The sequence below is a fragment of the Pocillopora verrucosa genome, chromosome 4, assembly GCF_036669915.1.
Source record: "Pocillopora verrucosa isolate sample1 chromosome 4, ASM3666991v2, whole genome shotgun sequence".
Lineage (NCBI taxonomy): Eukaryota > Metazoa > Cnidaria > Anthozoa > Scleractinia > Pocilloporidae > Pocillopora > Pocillopora verrucosa.
The window spans coordinates 14481335-14499498 of NC_089315.1; the positions used below are offsets into that span (position 1 = coordinate 14481335).

Sequence of the window (18164 nt, forward strand, 5' to 3'; positions counted from 1 at the left end):
GAGCGTTCCACCATCCTTCAGAGTTTACCTCAGTTAGTACCGCAGTCACACAAATAGTGACTAGAATTTCAAAATTGACTGACTGACTAAATTACTAACAAATGGCCGTTTTTATGCTAGAGACGTTAAAGTTGTCTAAGAGGTTAAAGTCGTCTCGAGACGACTTTAACGTCTTAGACAACTTTAACGTCTCTAACATAAAAACGGCCAATCAGACTTTAATGTAAGAAATTTCATTCGTCCGTTTCTCTTTTACTTTTTTCTCTCGGGAAGATAATTAATAGAGAAAATACACCGAGTATAAAATGATTACAATCAATTAAGATTCCTCAAATTTCCGACATGAGATATTTAATAATATCATTCAACAGTGTATTTCACAAATGCACGGCGATTCGCAATAATCAAATGGCTATAAAAAAAAGCACAGATATACATAACAACATAACCAAGAGAGGATACATCCTCTCATCTTTTCTTAACCGTTTAGAAATTGTTTCAAACAAGTTAAGAGCGTTTGCACGTAAGTTCCATTTCACTAATGTATTATTTGACCAGGAGCAATTTTCAATCCAGTGTCGCAAGTACATCTGGGATTGCTTTGGTTTTGCTTCACTTCGCTCTGTAACTGGTCCAAAATATTCGCGCCACTTTCTCAACCAATCAGATTCAAAACTAAAACCAATCGTCACTAGCGTTTTCCCGCGCTTCAGGCATTCGCTTGTATTTACTTTCGTTTCTAATTGGCTCTTTGAATAGTATCCTATGTTCTGATTGGCTGTTGTACATATTTGGTTTTCACTTTACGACACTCAGTCGAAATGCACCCTAAGAGGAGTTGGTGGGTAATCCAAACAGACGGACAGTGCCTGCATCGCGATCGTGTTTGTCCTGAAAGAAAAATTGAAAAATTTTTATTATATTTTGCTATGAAATAAAACAGATATCAGACCACGTATGTAAATTTGAATCATACAGTTTTAATACGTTGTGCCAAAGCATCGGCAAAATGAGTGCGAAAGGATAGGTTTAACGATTACGACACAACTGTGCATGGTACACGTAATCTGATTGGTCAATCCACTTTTCTATGCAATGTTTAAAGGCTTAAATCCCACAAAGATGACAATAGAACTATCAAAATTAAATTATTCTCAAAATATGGCCACTGAGGCAAGGAAATGCCATTTTCCAGTCCAAGTTTGTGAAATTAGGAGAAAGAGATTGACGAAGACGTTAAAATCTTATTCAGGCGATTATAAAGATAGCACACAAAGACAAATTGTCCAAATTTACCAAAAAAGGAAACTAAAGTTTCTATCTCTTTTATTACACCAATCAATTCAAAAGAAAGTTTTGTCCAAAAATTCAGTTTCAAACCTTACGTGAAAGGGGGGGGGGGGGGGAAGAGGGGGAGATTCCACAACTGAAATGGTGCGCAACAGAGTAGTAGAGCGCTTAAAGATCCTTTTCAACTGTAGGACTAATTCACCTTATCGTCACAGGCAAATGCCAAAAGAGGTTTCTGAGGATGCCAGGCTACTGTAAATGTTGGAGCATTGCATTGTACTTCACATATCCTCTCTCCTGTCTCAACCATCGCCTGGAAAAAAATATGCAGTGTTACACTAGAAGGTAAGGCTGTCTAGCGGTTCCAATACGGTGTGAAAATATTGTTCAGATAAGTATGACAAACTGGTGGGAAGGAAAGAGGCAAAACATCAAGCCAAAAGAACAATCTGATCCTCAACACCCACTATGTCAATAATGAGATCCTCAGAACCAGACGCTAGCATCCCTCCATCGTGACTAAAACTGAGCGTTCTTACAGGCCAGCTGAAACACAAAGAATTAAGATAGAATTTAATCCTCCGTGTTAAAGATACAGTCTACGAACAAGGTTTCGGTGAAAGACCTGATATACCACATTTGGACTTATCATGGAAGCTTAAATCAGTAACGATAGAGGATTATATAGATACATGAGAAATCGAGAAAAAAGCCTGAATACAAGATCTACGCTTCGACGAGGCCGAGCTCAAAATTTTACCGTCTTTCTCAGTCTCTTGACTCCCACACACACGTCTCTTTCAACATAGCTGATCACGTGAGCGTAGCAAGTGAGCTCTCCCTTGCTTGTTGGAAGGGATATCGGAACTGGCCTCAATTCGAATGTTCACGGGGAACTCAGGAATCCATGCTCGTAACAAATATGACTCATATCTCTATAGGGTTTTAAAATGCCAATCATGAACGCACTATCGTGCATAAAGCGGCCGCAGCAGCCGCATAACGAAAGTTAGTCAGTAAAAACGACAAGAAGCCAATCAGTATATAAAGAAAAAACAACCAGTCTAAAGCGCGGGAAAATGCAGAAGACCAAGTCGCGATTGGTTTTAATTTTGCATCCGATTGGTCGAGAGGGTAGCTCGAGTTTCCTGGACCAATCACAGAGCGTCATGGTGCAAACCAACGCAATTCCCAGTTACTAATTAAAAGACACTCAATTGATAATAATTCTAGCGTTGTTACTCACTCTAATCTCGAGAATGTTCTAACACAAACCAGCTCATCCAGATCCCACAAACTTACTAAAGCATCGGCACTTCCAGTAGCAAAGTATCTGTGAAAGATTCAGAGCAAAAGTCACAGGTTATTACATTATTTTTTCAGTTGAATGCATTGCACATGCGTAGTTTTTTATAAAACATACCGCTTTGTTTGTCTACGTAGATGGCCTTATTATTAATAAGCATAACGAGGATTCCGACTTCCATAAATTACTTAAAGACACATACCTTAATCACATCATGCACCATAATAAAGTGATGCCAAATTTAACGGTAGCTAAGTTTTGCCTTTCATTCACAATACAGTGTTGTTACAAAATGTTTTACGTTACCTGGCCCTACTTTGTAGATTCTATTTTTCTCTAGGTGAAGCTTCACTCACCTTCCTTTAGGATCAAACTTTATACATATACAGTTGGCAGGATGAGCGTGTAATGTTTGCAGTGGTTTTAACTCAGGATAACTAAAGAAAATAGACTTCAGGCTTTAGATGGCTTTTGGATTGAATGTCATAAAAACATAAACAAAGCAGTCAAAATGGCCAATCAGACCAAAGACAAATATCACAATAAAAACACACAAACTACTTAACGCCCGGGAAAATGTACGTGACCACATCATGATTAGTTTAAGTTTTGGCATCTGATTGGTTGAGAGGTTGGGGGTCTTTTCTAGACCAATCACAAAGCAAAGTTAAGCAAAACTAATGCAATTCTGAATCACTCTCTACACCCAATTGAAAATTGCTCTAGATATGCGTCTACAGTAATGATCTCAAAATCCCTCATCTAGAAAGTTTTTTCATCTTTTCTTTAACAGATTAACAAAGAAGGCCTAAGAAGTGAGGTGGGTTCATTTGAACATGTGTATGAGGGGCCATAATTTAACCGTCTAAGTAATGTAGTTAATTATTTAATTTTGTGCTGCATTATTATTGTTTTAAACAATAATAATAAACATAACCCTTCTATTTACCAACAAAAATAACATTAAAAAAAACATATTGCCCCCTGCTGGATGCCTTAAATGGATGCATTAATTTCTTTTTTTGCACAACTACCACCTCATGGTGTAGATTACCAATTAGTACAACACTTGGAAATTTAGATTTTTAGATAATCAGATAAATGCTCCAATTTTCTGATTGGGGGTTGTGTTAATTCAAGGGCAGCATTAATTGATTTATGGAGTTGTTACCAGCAGCATCATCACCATTTACCTTAATATATTTATACACCCATGACCATTAGTGAGAAAAAATTGATCATTGGTGTTGTTCCATGATATTTCATTAACCTGAAATAAAATTTCAAAAGAAAATATTCATTAGTTATTATGAACAACAATGAAGAGTGTGAAATAGAAACCTAAGTGTTCTATTTCCTGTATTTATCAATATTCACAGAAATTAGATCAAAGGAAAACTGAATATCAGAATACCTGTTTTTTTTTTTGTTTTTTTTTTTCAATTTTGAAAATTAGGGCTCGATATTCAAAAATCTCACCTCAAATTTAAATTGTTCATCACACCTTGCTTTGAATGTTCTTGCATCAATAAATGTAATAAGGTCTTCCTAGGGACAAGAGTGGTTAAAAAATTACATTTATGACAATTTTGATAAACTTAAAACAAGCTTTAAAAGCAGTTTCCTTCCTTAAAGGGATTATTTTTCCAGACGAGGACGACAAAAAATGAACACTAAATTTACAACTCCCCCCAAAGGTGCTGTTCAGGATCACTGTAAGAATTAGCAAAGAAACAAGTTTTTTAGAAAAAGACATACATGAGGTTAAATACCCCAGTTGTTGAGGTTTCGACCAGCTGGATATGGAAAAGGGGACAGCCAAAGATTTGAACTTGGGGAACACAAAATGAATCAACAATCACTGGATTATGACTTCAGCGGCCTTACCACACCATTGTACTGCCTTTATACAGGTGTCTGAAACTGGAGTGGCGAATGTTGCACCATCAATAACAATTAATCATGAGTGGTGCGACAGCTCTGGTATATAATTATTTTATTACAAACTGTAATACCTTATTTCCCACTGCTATTGTGTTCCCATCTGGACTCCAACAAATATTTATATTCTCTCCTTTGGTATTTACTACTGATACACACTTGCTGGCTGTAAATTAAAATATGACAACTATAACATTTTGCATTACTCCTTTCAAAGGGTCAATACTTTTCAGCTATGACCTTTCTTCACTCCCCAATTCTATGTTGGCTAAACGTTCATTCTTTTTTAGAGGGGAAAGAGAGCTAATAAGTTAACTTAACAAGGGCAAAAGAGATAAAATTGAAGTAATAGGGGGTTGAAAAAGATCAATGTGTCAACAATTTTGTTGCCGCTTAAAGGCTAGTTTTCACAACCAAGTTGCATCAAGTGTAGGACATTGATGTTGACAATAACCAGCCTGAATTTTAAAACTTTCTCACATACTGGCCTGGGATACAATTTCTGAGTATACAGAGAGTGACAAGCATAACAACAAGTGTAAAATGGCAAAGCCATCAAAATGAGAATGTGACTAAAGTCAACATTTTACTGAACAGATTTTTACATAACTCGTTCAGCTTTGACATAGCTGTCCTTCTGTTTTAATAATTCAAGAAATTTGTTGTGATGCCAAAAAAGAGTGTTTTCAAAGAATTCAAATCTCTCTCCCTCTGGCTTCTCTTATGGAGCAATCAGTGGCAATAAGATACAACCATCATACATGGCAGTTGGCCCTGGCTTTGCCAAGTACTTTGTGAGGATTAAAATTTCTAAAAATTTTTGTGGTATATTTGGAGTTGAAGTTATGTTACATGGAGTGCACCCTTGCATCTGCTGTTTTCTAGCATGCTTTGATCTGACCATTGGTATGATTTAGAAGATTACTAGACAAAAACCCAGAAACAGAGGTGTTATAGGTTATTTACCTCTAGCATCCCATACTCGGATAGTTTTGTCTCCTGATGCTGTAACAAGGAGATCTGGATTGCTGGGGTGCCAACAGAGCTGATCAACACTCTCACCATGACCTTTGAAGGTTGTTTCTTTTGTCTAAAACAGAATATGACTAATTAAGTCAAACCAGTAAATATGCATTAATCCCTTACACCCTAACATCAGTTTGCATATCCTCCGTACCGTTCTCTATACATTTCCTAAAATACTGACAAGGAGAATTTGTTTAACAATCGAGAACTTCTTAAGTCGGTGATTATTTCAGTTCTTCTTGTGACCTTAATGTATGATCCAGGGGTGGTAGTGTAAGAAGAAATTAGATCCCTGAACGGGAAAAAAATTGTCAGAGCCAGGTGAGAAGTTCGTTTTCAGTCAATGGAGTGAGTGCGTCTGTTTCGTGAAAACTGATCACGTTATGATTACACAAAGTAATATAAAGAGGCACATTACAGTATTACTGCCTACCAATCGATCTTTTTCCAAGACGAAAATGCTAACAGTTCTATCAAAAGATCCTGATGCGAGTCTTCTACCATCGGAGCTCCATGCAACTGAATGAACCTAAAGTAAAGTCGTGCAAAATGACAAATCGAACTAATAGTTGTCAATTTCTTACAAAAGATCGAATTTCGAGTTAAAGTAGATCTCTAAAGATCTCTATACCAGATATCACTAGATAAAAGATAAAAAAAGTCTTCTTTTATCAAACCTTGGCTGTGTGAGCAACGAAGTCCTTTGTGCGGTTATTATTTTCAAAGTATCGTCGCATTTCGTTCAAGTAATCATCGGCCGCCATTTTAATCTAGTTTCAGTCCCAGATCCTCTACGATTGTCTGGTCAAAGGAGAGAGAGATCTGGGTTAAAGCCGATTAATTATTCTCTCTTGGCTTTCTCCTTGCGGAATTTTGCAAAATTAATTAAGGAAAGAGGCTCTCTTTTAATCCTTCTTATGGTCCGTTATCAGTGTAGCACTTGGGGTATTTTCTCACCAAAACTCGCGCGAAAATGACTGCACGCGCACGGCGTGAGTACTGTTGTGAAGAGACAGACAAATAATTTTCAATCCTGATTGTTCATATGGTGATTTGCGAACTAATTTTATTACGAAATTGCAATCAGTTAAAAATTGTGAAAAAAAAACTTCATATGATCATTAAAAAGGTTACATGGCATAACAGTCTGTAAATCGTACGTACGACAAATAATTGGCATTCTTATTGCTATGTGGAAACCCCCACCCACCTTAGGTGGTTTTCAATGGAACTATTGTTGGTATAGGTGACTGATAAGAAAATTAAACCTGAAAAATTTATTGATCACATGGTTTTGTTAGTTTTTGTGAGTAATTTTTTACCGCACACAACAATTGATAGTATCATTTTGAGCTGACTGACCCGATGAATATTCCCATCAACACACGACCCAGGATGAAGAGACTAAAACAAAAGATCGATCGAACGCAGTCGCACAGTCCTCTTTTGTTTTCATTTTTGATTTTATGCTGGTTTTCATAATCAGTCAGATTTACCAACGGTCTACGATTTATGGGAAATTATCTTCATACTCTTAACAATTACAGTGTTCAATCCTAACTAAATTTTGATTCTATGACTAAATTATTTGTCCGGCTATACTGAAGTTCGGTAGTACATCCTCTCTTTGAAGTGATGGTACACTGCACCATTATTCATAATGAGATCCAACCTATTTTATTCAGAATAGCAAATCTACGGTGTTTCCCACAAAAAGCTAAACAGTGGTCCAATCCATGTTAAGAAACAATTTTCTTCCTTCAATTGCTGCGTAGCTATCCAGTTCATCTTGCTTTGGAGCCTCCAGCGATTCATTTCCGTCGAATAATGAGGTATCGCTGAGATCGAATCCTCTCTCACTTTCGGTCAGTCCTTCTTCGTTGGATATTAAATTGTCTTTGCGACTCTTTCTTTGGTGCCGCTTCCAAATGAAAAGGAAGACACCCACAGCGACGAGGACAAGAAGCCCAATTACAATTGGCATTATAAGTGAAACTGGAAGTTAAACAAAAAGCGAAAAGTATACTTAATGTAGCAGCATTCAGAGCATTAATTGCATGCACAATACTTTGAGCATAAAACATATTAGAAAGAGGTAAGTATTGCGTACTCTGGAAAACTCGGTGAGAGAAGGGCTACTGACTTATTTTTCAACCTGACTGAGAATTGAATCACGTCTCTGCGCGCCAAGCGAGTAGGACTACAAAAGTTTTTAACCATTTCACTCACAAGATCTCATTTGAAATTCTCCTTACTGTTTGCCATACAATTCTCATGATGTTAGATCTAAGAACTTGGTATTGAATCACCTCATAACGCCCTAATTGATATTTTTCTTTATTCTCATCACTTGTCTGCTTGACTGATTTTGTACTGGTATTGATAAGGGAGTTAAAAAAACAGGCACTAAAAAACCTGTAAAAACACTGCACGGACTAGAAAGGAGGACGAGTTGAAAGAAGTCTTTGAATGAAATTATTCCACAGTCTTGCTGTCGCATAAAATATTTCAAGACCACTGCAATAGTGTAGTTAATCATAGCTGCCATGTGATTACATATAAGTCGTTAACTTACCTTTTCTTTCAACTGCGAGTGCGGCTTCTTTTGCGGAAAAAGGTCCTACTTTGACCGTAACGCTGCGGGTCTCGTTCACCTTTAATTTCCTGTTTGGTCTGCAGCCAAAAATGCACAAAGGCTCTGTGTCATTTAGCTGACAGAGGATGAATCTGCACTGGATGTACACCGTTCCTTTTTTCTTGTGTTTGGAGCTAGACAATTTGTATGTGATTGTCTGGGACGAAGACTTTTGCTGGAAGAAGTAACCACACAGGTGTGGTGCTGACACACAGCTATAAATAGTCAAAAAATACAAATATAACTGAGTGAAAAAAACATCACGTAGAAAAGCGCTATAAATTTCTTATGTTAGGGGCACTTATGCGTAATTAATTTTGTATACCCAGCCCATTCCTTATTGTTTCAGCTGAGACTTCGGCAGGCTGAAATAAAAAATGCATATAGAGCGCGAACAGTTGGCCTCAGGTGCATGGCAGTTTTACCCATTCTCTATAAGCATGGTGCCATCCGTACTGCTAGAGTTGTCGTCAGAGGAAGTGTGGCAGTTTTCCACTGCCACTCCAATAAAGTGAACGCCATTTTTCTTTCCATGATGGTTTGATGAGAACTCGGCCGTCAGCTTGACTTCGTCGCCATTTTGTACAATCTCCTTAGTCTTGTATGTTATCGGTAAAGGAGGATCAGAGTGGCTTACTGAATGAAATTAAAGAAAAAAAAAAACGAAAAAGAAAAGCTAAAATCAATATATGAAGGACAGGAATAGGACCAAACGGACAGTGAAAGCGTCAATGAATTTTATTACGCGCACGCCGCGGAACAAGCATTTGGTGTTGGGAGGCAAACCGAGATGGACTAAGGTACGCCAATGTGATTTCAATTGCTGATCGGTGCAAAAAAACCAAAATGTCAATGGAGCTAAAACGAACACAAGAGACAAACCGACAAAATGAAGCAAGCAAGCTGCCTGAAACACGAGAAAACGCGGGTGGTAAAGAAAAAAACTTTCGTTCATTGTTGGTTTTGTATCTAACTGGTTGGAAGATCGGGTCGAGATTTTTCCAGACAAAATACGGCCGAGTGCAGTAAGACAAAAAATTTTGGATTACTTTGAACACTCAATCGAAAATTTCTCCCTAGTATTAACTTGTGCATTTAAGAGATATACTTTGATTTTGAGAGTTTCTTCTACTTCATTAATATATGAATGACTGCCGCAATATTAATGAAGAGGTCGTGGACAGAACTTACCATTTCTTTGTTGTAACGAAAAAGCTTTGTGGTGATGTCCAACTTGAAAAAGAGTGCTGTCTTGGGTGCTGAAGTTTGGCACAACGCTATCATACTTAAAGGTGGATACATTCCTTTCTGATGCATCGTGCGGTTTCACACATTTAACTTTATATGTTTTAGAAGCACTCCGTGGTTTATTTTTTTGTCCCTTGATGTATCCATAGACTCGATTTGTATAGATAACTGAGCCATTTCCGAGAATTTGCTTGAGCGTTCCACAGTCATTCAGTTCAGTTTGTAATCTGATGTGTGTTGTGTTAATCTGCTGTCCTGTGCAAGATTCGTTGTTTAGGTGAAATAAAGCGTGATTGAAGTTTGAGAGGCGATTCTTGGTCAGCGAAATAGCGATACTGTTTGAGAAACAGTCGTACTTTACTGAATTGGAAAATTCGTCGTGATCTGTTGAAAAATTTTGAAAAACTAGTAAGAATGATATCAAATCAAGAGAATATTCTATTCTCTTGATCAACTCATTTTGGCCTTTGAAAATAAGGTACGCTTCAAAGGTGCTGAAAAAGAATCCCCATGAGGCTGGACACGAAACTGTGCGAGACTAACTCGCATAGCTTTGTAGCATGAGGACATGGGTAATTTTGTCTTTCTTCTTGGTTGAGATGCCAATCCATCCTACCTAGCACTGCGACAGCGCTTTCCCTGACATATCACAAGTTCCTTTTCAAAATCCCTGGTGGATTTGACACTGTGAAAATAGAGGTGTTTTAGCCAGGAATACAACACAATGATACGGGGGTTTGAATTCAGACCTTCCAATGTGGAGTCCAACTCCATTATTGTTCATCATGTTGACGGAAACCACGCCTTCCCCGAGGGGATATTAACCGAGGCAATTGAGTATTGGTACTCTTCCCTTTACTAGAATGAAACTCCAAGCAGAGGCTTCTTTGGTTCAACGAAGTTTTGCCAATTATTTTCAGGTTTCTAAATATTTCTGAGTCTTCTAACATAATACGAGCAGACATTCAACTTTTGTCAGTACAAGAGCAAATCGTTCAATTTCCGACTCGACCCAGTGCCCCAAACTGCGACCTATATCGTCACCTAGCAACTAAACTAAGCTGACAGACGAGCCTTGTTAAGCGGCCTAAAGCAGTTGAACAGACTTAAATGCCACTTTCATAAAACGTTATTAAACAATAAATACATCTAATTCAAGATCACATTTACGCTATCTTGACCAAAAAGTATTTGTATGCTGCTAGAGCAAGTGCTACGATTAACAATTTTAGCTATAAATTCCAGATTGCATCTGCTTCGACCATGACTTTTGAATCGTGAATCGCTCCTTGTTAGATTACCATCTAATACACGTCTTTCCGCTATTACACTTACTATTTTCTTTCCCAGGGCCGCATAGACTTAGATCAAAGTAAATGAAGATCATTAAGAACGTTGAAAATGAATCAACCATAATCTCCAAGACACATCGTGAACCAGCAATTTGTAATCAACCAAATTTGCACCAGTTCAGTTTAATGATCTTTGACCAGCGGCAACTCTACCACCATTTCAACCTCAGAAAGTTGAATGTATTCAATCGTTCCACTGGGAACTCGCTATAATACAGAACTTTCATTAATCCTTTGTTATTCAGCGCAAGTTTGCAAGCTATTTTCCGACACACGAGAAAGCAATAATTTTCAGGTGCGAAACACTTGTCATATCATTGTCTGGTTGCTTCTGCGTCCAAATGATAAGTTTGAGTTTAAAAGGAGGAAAAAGGAAAAGGAAACGTTACAATTCAGGAGAAGAAGAACGAAATGTTTTTCTGTTTTCTCTGCGAATAATATCTGATCCTTTTCGAAATGCTCCTTACTGACTAAAAATTTGTGGAGTCCAGAAGTTACCGTAATGATTCAGTTTAGCGCCCTCGCTCTAATAAGCGCCCCCTCGGACTTGTATTTGTAAGTAAGCACCCTATTGCAAAAGCACTCTCCTTACGATAAGCGCCCCTATTCTGTTTTAATGATAGCAACGCTAGAGTACATTCCCTATCATTATTATCTGTACATTTGTTACTCTCATAGTTTCTGATATTTTTCCTTTTTGAATAAACATCAAAGCGTTTATAGCACATTCTGCTGTTTTTCAAAAAATGAAATAAGCGCCCTGTCCCTAATAAGCGGCCTGTTCAGAATAAGCGTCCTCATTAGGAGGTATCAGAGGCCTAAGTAATGGCCCTTGGAGGTACCATGAGTAAATAGACGCCCCAGGCACTAAATAGAATAGTGAAAGTACTAGGTTTTTCTAGGTGACTGAAGGTGTGTGTTGACAAAGAAACCCTGTTGCAAATACTTTTTAGGTAGCAGTTAAAAGAGATTCGCAAGAGGATTTGAGTTATACTGGTGACGTCACATGAAACGAATTTTATTCACAGTCCTCGCCTCGTTTATCTCGTACCCCTTTCATGATGAAAGAGAGAAACTGAGAACTACTTACAAATTTCAACATGGCGGCGAAAGATTGGAGGAATTTGGAAGAATTAGAAATTGTGTCCCGGTTTGGTTACAGAAGAACCGTAGAAAAATATATTCGATGGCTGCAAAATACAGAAATAGAGGAAATAACGATTGTCGTTCACACACACAGCCCACGTGCTGCGCAATTACAGAGTCGAGGTAAGCTTCAGTTTCTCCTAAGCAATATGGCGCCTTGTTGCTACTGCTAGTTACTGCCCACTTTTATATTGTATTACCGAGTTTTTAAGTTCTACAACTGGCTGAGATATTTTGGGTACTCGTAAGTAAGTATCTAGCAATAATTGGATTCAAGTTCTTAACATAAGTCTGACATGTACACATAATGGTCATTACTTAATATCCAGACTGAACTGTGGTCTGCAGTCTGAATACTAAATGGCTTTTGAGAAGTGCTATTATGATAAAAATATTCATCTCTTGAAATTTAAGGGGTTGTTGTAGATACTTCCATGAAAGCTTGAAAACTATTTTTCCATTTTGAAATATCTGGGTCAATGCAAATTAGACAACTCATGATGTCATTTACTTTGTCCAGTTTTACATCAGGAATGAAAAGAGGACTTTCTTCATCAGTAGGCAGCAGATTCTACTGAAAGTAGTCCTAATTTAGGTTCTGGATGCTGCAAACTCCCTATCGTTATAATATGCTGTTCCTAACACACTCTCATAGCTACACACTCATTTTCTTGTTCTATCAAACCTCAATGAATTATTTCAGTGATTTTACTTGAAACTCAGTAAATTCAAACCATCTTGACCAAATGCTCTGAAATGCTCATCAGATCATACAATGGTGTTATAATTACCAAATACTAAAACGCTCATAGCCAAGAATAGCTAGAGAATCCACATGCATCAGGTATGGAACTTAGAACCTACTAACTTCACTCTGCAGCCAGGTTTGGATAGGTCCTTCTCCAAATAACAAACAGAATTTAAAATTTATATTACAAAAAAAAGATTCTGCACAGCAGCAAGGTACAATTAGTCCTTATATATTCTGTACATACAGCAAATTTTATTTCAGCAGTACTTTTTCTATTGAAAGAAAGACAGTCTGACATTTGTTTTTTTTCAACAACAGTTTTCTCATTAGAGGCATGACCTTAGAGGCATGACAAAGGTTTAGATTTCATTTCTCAGCAAAAACACTAAGCATTGGTTGAGTGGAACTATGTATCAATTTTTCTTGCAGTTGTATTTGTTGGTGTCTATTTTGAGCTGCCATTTTTTATGAAGGTCTATTTAACTATATAAGTCATAAGATGTCAATACCATGGCTCAATTTTAAACAATACCTTCTATTTCCTGAAATGAATGGATGGTGACAGTTGATAAAATACTAGAATTTCCCTCTTTCAAAAATATAAGTCCATTTTTGTGCAGAGTGAATTTACCTCTGTTGCCCATGACTTGCGAAGGAACAAGTTTGTCATGGTATCCAGCTTTATCATTGTGGTGGTGACCAGTAAAATTTTAGAGTCACACACATTTCTTGGGAGTGAATACATTAAATCTGTGGTTTGAATAATAGTCCAATTACCCTAGGGAGAGGAATAAACACCAAAGAATTTTCCATTTTTCACAGACATAATTGAGTGAATTGCGAACTACAGACATTTTTGAGGAGTGTGAGAGAGTTGAGAGAGAGTTTTCATCCTTAAAAACATTTGCCTTGCCATTCATCATTCCTTGAGGAGTTAATTTCATGAGGTTGCACCTAAGTCTTTTTATTTTAGCCATTTTGTTATACCTATTCATATTTATTTCCTGTTCATTTTTTTTTCTTCAGAACAGGAATGGAGATCATTCTCAAATTCAGCTTTCTCTGGACACAGTAGAAATCTTTTCTTGAGGCTAGCAACTGGCATTCTACCTTTGAAATATTATCAGGTGAGACTTAACAGAGTAACAATGGCTATTGGGCTATTAAGGTATGTACCTTTGATTACCAGTGATTAAATCAAAATTTAAGTTCAAATGGAAATCTCGATTTTTTTTTTCAATTAACATATTTTTCTGAAAATTGACAAAGAGAATTGGAATAGAACTTCTGAAAATGAAGGTACACTGAGTTTTGGTGGGGATTGTACAACCTGCTGTTCAATATATGGGTAGCAAAATATTTCTAATATTCACTTTCAAGGTTTAAAATTTTTTTGAAGAGAATGTTTACTTAATAACAATATCAGAGGTGCAACTTCAGCTGTATGAAAAACCTTTCATGCAGAAAATGTATGTTTATAAGGTGGCGCAAGATTTCAAGTGGGTAAAATAGGGCTAAGTCAGCTTATAAGTCAGATTGCCTGTTCTGCAAGAGCTCAGGCTGCCTTAGCACTCTGTCAGAGCTTTCCTTGACATTTTTCCAGTACCCATTTTAGACGTCCTAAAGGCAATGTGAGAGTAAAGTGTCTTTACAATGACACAATGGACCTATAGACCCAGAGTTTTGGGCACCTGACCTCCAGACTACTGTTTCTCTCACAGTGTTTTTCTTTTGAACAACTGTGAATAGATGAATATCATATATATGAACTGCAGTTTAATAGCATCGTGTTTTATTTTACACATCTTTTGCAATTAGATTACTGGTAATAATTACAGACAAAATAGGTACAAGAGTAGAAAGGCTTAAGGCAACTAAGATTTCTTGAGTCGGCCTACTGTTGTCACCAAATGAAAATACCTTATTTACTCAACTATAAACTGAGTATGACTTTTAAATGCTGAAACCCAACACTTGAGAGATGGTCCTAAGCTTGTCCCTCTCAGGAAACATGCATTAGTTATTGAATGATTAGATACAATCGTAAAGATATTCTAAAGCTTATTGAAACAATCAGCAAATCAGCTGTGCTTAATTGTTTATCTATAAATGGGTTTTTGGTGGACAATTCTTATGACCTTTTCTTCTTAGGTTTGAGGTAAAGGTGATCCTCGTGGATGAAAGAAGAGAAAATAATTAAGGTAAAGGAAAGAGAGAGAGAATATAAAATAGGGAATATGTGGAATATCATAGTCTGTGCTCTGACATCTGACAGAAAAATTGATGGACAGTTTTACGGGAACACTGTATTTCTCCCATGTAATTTATGACTGTCAGATGGAACGTGAAACTCACAGACACGTTCAATTTTTTCAGCTATTATATTGAAAGGTGGTATTGATTTTACTGGCTATTTAACTGGCTCTCACTCTGCATGACTGACTTGCTAACAGCTTAAATTACCAGCTGTTCATCTATCAGCCTCTTGGATTTAGAGACAGACCTACAGAACAGTTGGTGAACAAAATGACTAAATTAGTGACTAAAAGCACTTTTGAGCGCCGTCCTGACTGATTGACTGACTGTCTGTTTGATCTAGTGACTGTATTGTATTTCCTCAGATGGTTAAACTGACAGTTTGTCTGAGTTGCTCCGACTGACTTACTGAGGTGTTTTGACGTAGTGTCAGACTTTCTGCTCGGTCAACAGACAAACAAACTGTTTTGCCGAGGTACGCTGTAAACTGATTGGTTAAATGGCAGAAACACTTTAAAACTAACTGGCTGACTGACTGACTGGCTCACTGTGTGACTGGCTTACTGACTGATTTAATGACTGACTGATTGACTGGTCTGTTGTCTCAGTGGCTGGGCGTTCGGACCATGGATCCACAAATGTACCCGCTAGGTGACGCTAGGAGGTACTAGGGCGACGCTATGCACTAAAGTTATGGACATTATCCGTGAATTGAAATAAGCTCGGAGCAGTAGTTTGGGAATCAGTGCCGCTATTTCATTTCGATTTCCAAGTGCAGTGAATTTGAGCTTTGAGACTTACAATACTTCCTCGCCCTGCTATAGTATAGTGCGTTGAAACATTGAGGGGCACAGATCGTAAGAAACTCGTGTGTGCTGGTGTCTTTCAGGTAAATAGGGGATTGCTTGAAGAGACTAACTGTACCTCATTGTAATTTGCGTAAGGGTAAATTGAAAGTCGCATGCTGATCTCCTTATCATTCATCAATAGGTAAGCAATGCTTGAAAAAGTACTCCAAGAGTATTTAACGCAATGCATGATAAATTCGACACCGTCAGCTCGTTTGATTGAGGTCACTTTTGGTTGATGTCACTGTAAATCAAACGTTGTTGCCATTTTTTTGTTCTCTGGTGAGGCTTCGTCTTTAAATGTCCTCTGCTGAAACCTGAGCGAATGAAAGGCAGTTCTTGTCATCTTGTCAACGCAGAGACGAATAGTGCTTTGCTAATCATCTCCGATCTAGCCAGTCCGCGCGCGCGAAAAGTACTGTCAGGGATATTTTAAGAGACATTTATTTTGGTGTCGTTGATTTAAATATGATAGCTATAAAATTTCTGTTTGTGGTACCGTCACATCTTCTAAGACTGAGAATTTATTTTTGACGAGTTGCGAGGAGTTTAGAAATGTGATTAAACATAATCATGTTACGCGTTCATTGATGTTATGTTTTTTTGTTACATATAAATGTTTTTGGTTGTTTGTTTTGTGATTTGTTTTTTTGTGATAGTTACAATTTCATGTTGTTGCATGTAATGTGTTACTTCGAGGTCAACCCATTTGTGTGTTAGCTCTTTTCCATGGTGTTTTATTGTTCCGTGTTTATTCGGTTGATGAATGTTGTGAGTTTAAAGGTTTTGACGTCCTTCTATCTCCGATTTTTTTCAGATTTTGGAAGGAGCGTAGGGAAAGGAAATGGGCTCAAGATCACTTTAGCTCTTAAGTAGGCGTCTAAAGAAAATGAGGAGGGCCGAGTATGGTTTTGTTTACTGTGATTTGGATTTGATTGAAATTATATTTAATACAGACTAAGAGGTATCATCTTTACGTTCCCTATTTCCAAAATTAATGTTTGTGGTTACAATTAACTTCAACCTTACGAACAAGGGCGGACCATTGTCTACATTTGCCACATACAGATTTCCGTTTTCCCAGTTTTCCGTATTGTGAAAAAGTTGATTTCAAAGTGACTTTGCTTTTTTCTTAAAACTTGGGGTGGCTTGCAGTCTTTACCGTCTTGAATAACATCCAACCTCCTTTTCAGCTTTTACGTGAAGGTGTCGGCGACTCCTAAGGAGATGCATTCATAATTTGCCGTTGGGGTTCCTGCTTAGCTGTTACTCTGCCGATTATATTTTTTTGTTTTACCACGTTATCATCGGCATAGCCGTCCTGGTTTACATAGCTTCCTATTTTATAGTGCAGGTGAAGGATGTATAATTGTAGTAGATGTTGATTTGTTTTTCTATGGTTGCCGCTGTTGTAAAATAATTGTTCTTATTTTTCTATTTTAAGACGATAACGCAAAGACCTCAAGTTTAAAAGGGCGCTCAGGGGAGAAGAGAATGGTGAGTATAATTGATGTGTTATTGTTCAACGTTCAGAACAGAAAACGTTGTTTTTTCTTTAGCTCTTCCAGTTTCTTTTTTAGATATATATCGTGTTTTTCATTACTCTTAAACAGTACACTTTAACTGGTTTGGCAGTGACTGATAACTGATTTATTTTGTGTGTTTTGTACAGTTTCCTTCAGATTCTAAGAGAAGGGAAGGAGAAAACGAAAGGTCCAAGAAAGTACCGGCGTGGAAAGGAAGGGGAAGTTTGTTAACATTCCAAACTATCAAACTACAGTAGATTTAAAGTGGTTTCAATTTGAAAATTTTTATTGATCTATTGTGAGTTAGTTGTATGTTGCAGAGTAAAGCTATATAAAAGAAGACTTCTGCCTTCTCCAAAGTCTCTACTTGCTATAGTTTTTTTCTTCACTTCCAAGTGACTTTACCGATGAAATGAACACCTCAAGTTGGAGTCCAAGGAAATGTCTACCTAGGAAGGAACGAAAAATCGGGGGTCGATCCGCCACCGTCCCCCACCACACCCACCTTTTATAGACAGTTATTTTGTAATTTGACACAAGTTCATCCTTGTGGTTTGATGCATCTTTTAGTACACATGCGTTATGTTGGACGCATGCCTACTAAGATATGTCGTACCACAATGTTAAACTTGTATAAAAACTACAAAAAAAAAACTGTCCGTAAGAGGCGGGTGTGGTGGGGGTTGGTGGCGGATCGACCCCCAATTTTTTTCGTCCTTTCCAAGGTTGACATTTTTTCCGGTCTCTTCCTAGAGATGGTCATTTCTCAAGACAACTATAAAGTAAGATAGAGAGAGTTCAAATATGCCATACAAACGTTTCCCGCCACAAGACTTAGA

The 18164-nt window shown here is 37.5% G+C and overlaps 1 protein-coding gene and 1 long non-coding RNA gene across 4 annotated transcripts; one reads left to right on the plus strand and one right to left on the minus strand.

Moving 5' to 3' along the window:
• Positions 1 to 334: 334 nt before the first annotated feature.
• On the minus strand, positions 335 to 6343 carry LOC131792315 (THO complex subunit 3). The gene is made up of 11 exons (XM_059109693.1): positions 6241 to 6343; positions 5997 to 6092; positions 5504 to 5627; positions 4612 to 4703; positions 4076 to 4144; positions 3790 to 3866; positions 2953 to 3033; positions 2537 to 2623; positions 1758 to 1836; positions 1493 to 1603; positions 335 to 891 (listed from the first exon to the last, which is right to left on the minus strand). The coding sequence occupies exons 1-11, from the start codon at positions 6325 to 6327 to the stop codon at positions 829 to 831; spliced, it is 966 nt and encodes a 321-aa protein (XP_058965676.1). The 5' UTR covers positions 6328 to 6343; the 3' UTR covers positions 335 to 828.
• A 5565-nt stretch (positions 6344 to 11908) lies between these two features.
• On the plus strand, positions 11909 to 17720 carry LOC131792309 (uncharacterized). Of its 3 annotated transcripts, none has more exons than XR_010717295.1 (6): positions 11909 to 12067; positions 13722 to 13822; positions 14847 to 14896; positions 15841 to 15941; positions 16617 to 17296; positions 17472 to 17720. It is a non-coding gene; the product is annotated as an uncharacterized lncRNA (long non-coding RNA). The 3 variants fall into 3 exon arrangements; XR_010717294.1 differs by having other exon boundaries at positions 14847 to 15941; positions 16617 to 16702; positions 16993 to 17296; positions 17472 to 17717; XR_010717293.1 differs by having other exon boundaries at positions 14847 to 15941; positions 17472 to 17717.
• Positions 17721 to 18164: the final 444 nt, after the last annotated feature.

Coding starts and splice junctions, on each gene's coding strand:
- LOC131792315 (XM_059109693.1), bottom strand. CDS start 6,327: ATGGCGGCCGATGATTACTTGAACGAAATGCGACGATACTTTGAAAAT. Junction 6,093..6,240: donor TCGTTGCTCACACAGCCAAG/GTTTGATAAAAG, acceptor ACTTTACTTTAG/GTTCATTCAGTTGCATGGAG. Junction 3,867..4,075: donor ATGAACAATTTAAATTTGAG/GTGAGATTTTTG, acceptor ATTTTATTTCAG/GTTAATGAAATATCATGGAA.